The sequence below is a fragment of the Onychomys torridus genome, chromosome 7 (genome assembly GCF_903995425.1).
Source record: "Onychomys torridus chromosome 7, mOncTor1.1, whole genome shotgun sequence".
Lineage (NCBI taxonomy): Eukaryota > Metazoa > Chordata > Mammalia > Rodentia > Cricetidae > Onychomys > Onychomys torridus.
In genome coordinates, this window is record NC_050449.1 from 115,519,814 (window position 1) to 115,527,865 (window position 8,052).

At 40.4% G+C, this 8,052-nt stretch overlaps 1 protein-coding gene across 1 annotated transcript in view; it reads left to right on the forward strand.

Annotated features, from left to right (window-relative positions):
* Positions 1–7,006, forward strand: part of Kif15 (kinesin family member 15) — a 67,764-nt gene extending 60,758 nt beyond the window's left edge. Inside the window, exons 31-35 of the mRNA XM_036193921.1 lie at positions 1,812–1,887; positions 2,404–2,441; positions 6,018–6,183; positions 6,360–6,491; positions 6,944–7,006. Coding sequence (XP_036049814.1) covers positions 1,812–1,887; positions 2,404–2,441; positions 6,018–6,183; positions 6,360–6,491; positions 6,944–7,006 — 475 coding nt within the window. The remainder of the gene's footprint in view (positions 1–1,811; positions 1,888–2,403; positions 2,442–6,017; positions 6,184–6,359; positions 6,492–6,943) is intronic.
* Positions 7,007–8,052: the final 1,046 nt, after the last annotated feature.

An 8,052-nucleotide genomic window follows, 5' to 3' on the forward strand; every position in this document is an offset into this window, starting at 1 on the left:
AGTAGTCATTAGTAATAAGCCGCCCCCTCTGAGTCAGCGGTTCTCAACCTGTCAGTCATAATATAACCCCTACTAGTCACATATCAGGTGTCCTGCAGATCATATATTTACAATTTATAACAGCCAAATTACAGCTATGAAGTAGCAACAAAATAATTTTAAAAAGTCACAGCACTAGGAAGGTTGAGAACCATTGCTCTAGGTGATTCTGATATTTGCAGTCTACGGTTTGCTCACCTGTTTTCCATGTTCTCCACACTTTGTCAGTCTTATGAAGAGCCTCAGAACTTTCCCAAGTCATTTATTAAACTGCAAAAGTACTTATTTCACCTCTTTTCTCTTTTTTTTTGGAGGGGGGTTGATTTTTCAAGACTCTGTTTAACAGCCTGGCCATTCTGGAACTCATAAGAGTTCCACCTGCCTCTGCCTCCTGAGTGATGAGATTAAAGATGTGTGCTACCATTATTTCACTTCTTTTCAGGGGTGTGTGTGTGTGTGTGTGTGTGTGTGTGTGTGTGTGTGTGTGTGTGTGTAAACTATAACCCAGTATAGCTCATGGGGCTCATAAATATCATTCTGTTGGTGCATAGTCATCTCGCCTGGTTTGTTTGTCTGTTTTATAGATTTAGCTGGCTTAAAACTAGTTTTGTAGACCAGGTTGGCCTGAATCTCAGAAATCTACCTGCCTCTCCCTCCTGAGTACTGGAGTCAAAGGTGTGTACCACCAAGCCTAGCTTCCTCTTTTCAATCACCATGCTGAATGTGATATGGCTACCAAACTCTAAAATACTTAATGTCTGGATATTATTTTATGTGTATAATAATACACATAATAAAATTGTCTGCATGTATATCTAACAATTGTTGCCTGGTGCCTGGAGAGGCCAGAAAAAGGTGTTGAGTTCCCTGGAACTGAAGTTACAAGTAGTTGCGAATCACCATGTAGATGTTGGGACACAAACCCGTTCTTCTGGAAGAGCAGCAAGTGATTTTAACTGCTGAGCCAGCTCTCCAGCCACATTGTATCTTGACAAAAAAAAAAATGATTTCCTGATCTTGGATCAGTGCACAAATAGCACACCTTCCCTGACCTTGGGTGTCTTTTGAGATTTAAGTCTCGTTACTAGTTTTGACTAGGCTACAGATGTGAAAGAAGGAAAGAAACCTTACTATACTAAACCTTACTTAATGGTCTCCTGCTCACAGAGATTCCTAGTGAAGGCCGCAGCACTGAGGCAGGTTTTCCAGTAAGGTCTTGCTGGCCACTGAACTACATTCGCTTTCCCAACTCAGGCAAACTTGCAGAGATGCACACGCCATCCAGACTGTCGTCCCTCGATTTGTTGATGGAGCATTTGTTCCTGCTATTTGGATACATATGAAGCCAGAGTGGTTATCAGAAATTTTAGCTAACTAAATACCCAAGAAAGGGAAGAGTCGGGTTCCAAGAGGCCACACTACCAGGGAGCTCTAGGCAACTCTCCCCACCTCTGAAGAACCCTCTTCTGCTGGCAGTCTGTTTCCTTTTATTCACAGTTGATCATCATATTACCACTTTTTGCTAAATTTCTACACTAACTTTTCCTCCAAGTTTTGGTTAGATTTCTGCACTCTACTGGTCTTGCTTTTACAGTAGTGACTCAGTCCTGAGTTCTGGGGAGGACCCTATTTATCCCATCTGTGGATCACACTGATTACTATACTAACTTAATCAGTAGAGATAGCTTTACCATAGCTACATATAATAAATGGTAACTTAATCCTTGAATATACTTGACAGTGTCTCCCTGTCCACTCCCTAATCTATGTAGCAATCAGAGTCGTCCAGACAGTCAACAGCTGAAGAATGAATATGAAGAGGAGATTGTCAAAGAAAGACTTGCTAAAGTATGGCTTTTTTTACACAAGTTTCTTCTGTGAGAATATTTAACATTTATGGTTATTTATTTTAGAAACCATTTTGCTATTGAAATTATTGTCTTTACTGTATTCCCACTGGTTTTCATGATATTTACTATCAGTATTAATATATAGTTGAGAAGTAAATGTGTATCTGTAAGCCAGGCATAGTGTTGCACATAGTGTTTCTAGAACAATTGCCATAGGTCTGAGGCCCTAGCCATAGATGGAAACAACCAAAGGAAGAACATATCTCCTTTGTGCTTCTGTCAGGAGCACCATATTTCCCATATGCAGTTATCTACTTAGAGCCAGGTGTGACTTGATTGTCTTATGTGCACAGTGTAGGAATGCTTGTGAACATTACCTTTTGTACACATGTATGGGATTGTGGAAATGGACATTGGCTTGATTTTATTAGCACAAAGGAAAATGGACTTGTTTCTGTCTTCTTTTTAGTAAAGATATTAAAGAATCTAACCATGTTTATTTTTTTAATTATAGAATAAACTTATTGAAGAAATGCTGAAAATGAAAACAGAGTAAGTATACTATCTTATAATTCACCTTTCTTTTTCTAGTATTTCTAAACTTTATTATGCTTGCCATGTGTGTGGATGTCTGAGGAGAACTAGGGGTTGGTTCTCTTCCACATTGGGTTGTAGGTATCATAGTCCATCAGGTTTGTGCAGCAAGTGTTCTACCCACTGAGCCATCTTGCCTAGTTCTTTTGTTGTTGTTGTTTCTAATTTCATATGTATGGGTGTTTTACTTTGCCTGTATGTATGTTTGTGCATGACATATGTACCTGGTAGAGGCCAGAAGAGGACATCAGATACCCTGGAACTGAAGTTACAAAGATATGAACTGTCCTGTGGGTGGAATACTCCTGAAGGGAAAATATATCCATAAGATAACTTCCCTTCTGTGGAATATGTGAATATAATTGATGTTTATCAGTCTTTTTTTTTAAGATATTAAAATTTTTATTTTATATGCATGTATTTATGTATGGGTATGCACACATGCATGCAGAGGCCAAAAGAGGATATGGGATCCCCAGCAGCTAGTTATAGGCTGCTGTGACCTGCCCTTTATGTATGTGACCTGCTCCAGTTTTCTGCCAGGACAAGAGCTCCTAACTACTACTCTCTAGCCTCAAAATTTTTTTTTCTTAAGGCCATTTGCTTAATAGGATTTATTAGGCATCATGTAAAGCCACTTTTAACAAAAAATAGCACATGGGCAATCTTTAGTTTTCTTGAGTTGCTATGGGGTTTTCTCCTCAGGAACAATAAGAGCAGTTTAACAGCCTTCCAGCTAGTAGTGGTTAAGCTGACATATGGAATGGTGAACAGTCCAGATAAGTTTGTAGAACTACAGCCAATTTAGATATATCCTTTGGGACCTTGTCACTGTATGGAACGTATTTCTTTTGGTAACAGAAGTCTTCAGCAATATGTGGTTCTTGAAGCATACAGAGCTCACATTATACTGTGGTTACACACATAACTCATTTTCTCAGGTAACTAGATATCTAACTGTGGTAGCATAGGTTTAATCTCATGTGGTTGGGACTTGGTGATATCACCAGGAACTGAGACTCTCCTCCTCCTGCTTTTGGTACTCCTGGCTGCAATACACCTAAATGCAGTTCCAGCGTCACGCCTCTACAGCCCCCCACCTATTCTATCTCTGTGAGGTTTCATCTTATAACCCTGGCTGGTCTAGAATTCATTATGTAGACCAGACACTTCCTCAGACCTTAGAAAACTAGTGCCCAGCAATGTAGTATGAATCTTAAAGGTTCTTATTAATAAAATCAAACCCAAGGCCAATTATTGGGGTGAACGCCGAAAGATCAGAGAGACAGAACAAGCCACAGCTACCTCACCTTGCCAGTTCCACAGCTGGTCTTGTTTCCTCAGACTGGAAGCCTCTGAGTCCTCATCCAGAATGAATCTCAGCTGAACTGTGCTGCTCCAAAGCCTAAAAGCTTAACCAGCCAAATGCTGCTAGTTTCTGGTCTTCACACCTTATATATCTTTCTATTTTCTGCCATCACTCCCTGGGATTGAAGGCTGGATTTCTGGGATTAAAGGCATGTGTCTCCATGCTGGCTATATCCTTGAACACACACAGATCCGCCTAGCTCTGCCTCCCAAGTGCTAGGATTAAAGGCATGCACCACCACCATCACCCAGCTTCTGCTACGGCTTGCTCTGACCCATTTTCTAGCCACCACTTTTGGGCTCTGTATCTAGTGGCTGTCTGTTCTCTGACCCTAGATAAATTTATTAGGGTGCACAATATATTGGGGAACACAATACCACCACACAGCAAGGAGAAGATAGAGCTTACCATGCTTAGCTTAGGTCAGGCATCATCCTCTGCTTGGAAGTGGATGGCTAACGTTCTTTTCCCCTCATAAAATTGAGTTCCAAAAATAAGAAGCCAAGTGTCTTCATTTTTTTCTCATTGCTTCAATACAATACTAACAAAGGAAAGAAAAAGGGTTTTTTAGTTTATAGTTCCGAGGGATCCAGAGCTCCATGGTGGGGAATGGCATAGTGGCAAGGGTAGGAAGCCAGCTGTCACACTGCACTTGCAGTCAGGAACCAGGGAGAGAACAGGAAGTGTGGCCGGGCAAAAACACTTGACACACACCTTTAATCCTAACACTCAGAAGGCAGAGGCAAGTGGGTCTCTAGAGTTTAAGGCTAGCCTGGGCTACATAGAAAGATCCACAACAACCAGGGGTACATAGAGAGACCCTGTCTCAAATAAAACAAAAACCCTTAAGGCATGGGCCCTAGAGGGATGTATACTTCCTCCAGAAAGTCTCCAAAATTGTTCCAATCGGCTGGGAAACAAGTGTTAAAAATACATGAGCCCAAGGGAACTTCTTACATTCAGATCACAACACCTGACTGACAGTGAGGTAGGCAGGGCCAGAGCAATTCCCTGCATTGTCTCTGAGTGTTGCTGAGCATGCTCTGGAAACGCATCACCTAGATTGAGCTGGCCTGTGGGAAGGGTTAGGTCCTGTGTATCACCTCATTCCAGCAGTCAGTATTACATTCCACATGCAACATAGCAAACATGTTTCCAAAAGAAAGACTAAAACAGTCTTATAAAGTGGGTGAAACCCTGTATTTTTTGAGTTATATAAAATGGGTAAACTAAAGTACACGCCCTTGAGGAAAGAACTAATGTCCCATTGTCTGAGGCTAGGCTTTTAAATCAGAAATCATTATTCTGAGATTGGAGACACGTAAAGCCTACAGACTGCAATGATGCCTTACTCCCATCTCCACTTGGGCAAGCAAAGTTTCACACTAAATTTTTATTATTTGGAAAAACAGTTTGAAGCCAGTCATTGTGGAATATGCCTATAATCCTACCACTTGAGAAGACCGTGGCTCTAAATAATAAATAAAATAGTTTGAAGTTTTTCTTTTCCTGGGGATTAAAGTATTGACCTAACAAAGCAATCACATCTGATATTCAGTACTATCCCTCTACCATGTTGAGGAGGGTAGAATCCAGAGCCTGGACTGTTGTCAGGAAAGTGGTTTACCACGTAGGTCAACCCTAGTTCTAGCTTGTCTTCTCTTTTTGTTTATTTGGTTGGTTGGTTTTTCTTTTTTTTCTTTTTTTTTCTTTTTTTTTCTTTTTTTTTTCCCCCCTTTCTTTATGGTTTTTTGGAGACAGGGTTTCTCTGTGTAGCTTTGGAGCCTGTCCTGAAACTCGCTCTGTAGACCAGGCTGGACTCCAACTCACAGAGATTCACCTGCCTCTGCCTGTGGGGTGCTGAAATTAAAGTAGTGCGCCACCACTGCCTGGCAGTTGGTTTTTCAAGACAAGGTTTTCTCTGTATAGACCAGGCTGGCCTTGAACTCAGAGATCCACCTTCCTCTGCCTCTGGAGTGCTGAGATTAAAGACATGCGCTGCCAGTGCTCAGCAAGCCTGTCTTCTTTTGCCAACTATACAGGAGACCTGAAGATTGGTGATGCTTTCAAATCAAAATTCTGAACTTAGAAGGGAAAACCTAGCTTGCGTCCTGTTTTATTAGTATATTTTCTTGACATACCATGAAGTAATGCTATTCTTCCAGCCTCGAAGAAGTCCAAAGTGCCCTTCAGAGTAAGGAGAAGGCCTGCCACAGGCTGAGTGAGGAAGTTGAGCGGACCAGAACTTTGGAGGCTAGAGCATTTCAGGAAAAGGAGCAGCTGCGGTCAAAATTGGAAGAAATGTATGAAGAAAGAGAGAGAACTTTCCAGGTGTGTTGGATTTTCCATACTAGGTGTAGAATACTTGAATAAATAAAATTAACAAAAACCACATCCCTGGTTCAGTTTCTCTAGTGTGCAGAATGCCCACAGAAGCTTGATCACCTCTCAGATGCTACTTTTGAAAGGGGATACATAATGTTATCTTCCCATTCTTGGATTGACAGGAAATGGAAATGTTGAAAAAGCAACTGGAGTATCTTGCTGAGGAAAATGGAAAATTGATAGGTCATCAAAACCTACACCAGAAGATTCAATATGTAGTGCGACTCAAGAAGGAAAATATCAGGCTTGCTGAGGTAAACAGAAAACTATTCTAAATAAGTTTATGGTGATTTTAAAGTGATTACTTTGGCAAATTGGTCGTTGCTATTTTACTTTTTTGTTTTTGATACAGGGTCACACTCTGTAATCTCTAGTTGCCACATTTTTATTTAATAATTAATTTACAAATTAAACATTGTAGCTTTAATTTGAATATATAGTTAAGAAAGTAGCTTCAGCCAGGCAACGGTGGCGCATGCCTTTAATCCCAGCACTTTCGGGAGGCAGAGGCAGGTGGATCTCTGTGAGTTCAAGGCCAGCCTGGTCTACAAAGCGAGATCCAGGACAGGCTCCAAAACTACATGGAGAAACCCTGTCTCAAAAAAAAAAAAAAAAAGGAAAGAAAGTAAAAGAAAATAGCTTCTCCTGTAACAATTAGAAACTTATTTATTTTTCTTTCTTTCTTTTTTTTTTTTTTAAATTACAGGAGACAGAAAAGTTGCGTGCTGAAAATGTATTTTTGAAAGAAAAGAAAAAGAATGAATCATGAAGATCCCAGCCAGCTCCTACCCATCACTTTGTTTAGATTGGTATTGGTTCTTTAAAAGTGAAATTGGACTTGCCCAAGTAATACAGCTAAGCTGAAAGACCTTAATTATGAATCATGATGTGTAATAGCCCTCAGTATTCTGATGGATATTCTGCCTGCAAACACAGCAGACTGTTAAGTGGGTAATAATGCATTTCCAGGTCTCAAGTCACTTGTAAAACCTGGAAATCCCTTTAAAATAAAATCCTAGAGCTCAGGTCTCTGGTGAATGTTGGTCAGGTCCTTTTGTCAGACTCAGCTTGATAAACTTGGTATGAATTTTTGCAACATACTTGTTCACATAGATGTTTCTTTGTTTATAACTGTTGTCATGTGCATTTTCTACAGTGTCTAATTTTTCAAATAAAGTTTTTTAAAAGCCAACTTTAAAAATTATATGTATAAATATTTTGTCTATATGTATGTACATGTACCACATGTGTGCCTGGTATTCTTGGAGGTCAGAAGAGGGTGTCGGCTCTCCTAGAAGTAGTTAGATGGTGTGAGCCACCTGTGGGTGCTGAGAACCAAACCCAGGACCTCTTCAAGAGCAAGTACTCTTAACCTCTGAGCCAACTCTCTAGTGTTGAGTTTTTTGACCAGGATCATAGGGTTTCATGTAATCCAGGTTTGCCTTGAACTCACTGTGTAGGCAAAGATGCCCTTGAATTCCTTATTCTCCTGCCTCTACCTCCAAAGTCCTAGGATTCTGGGTGCACACCGCCACACCCAGGTTGTTAGTTAGGTGTTGACATTGGATGCACTAAATCAACTAAATCAACTCTCTAGCTTTACTTCATCTTAGTTTGCTTTAAAATCACTAATTTTGGAGGCCACACACTGTTTCCTGCTATTTCTCTACACATCACACCTAACAGGTGTGAACAGTTGTCTACTCTGCCAAAACATGAAGACCATTTCTGCTAAAAGTTACTTTTCTAATCTCTGGGATGAAAACCTGACAGAAGCAACTTAGTTTTATTTTAGCTTTGCTCGTCTGTTTCTGC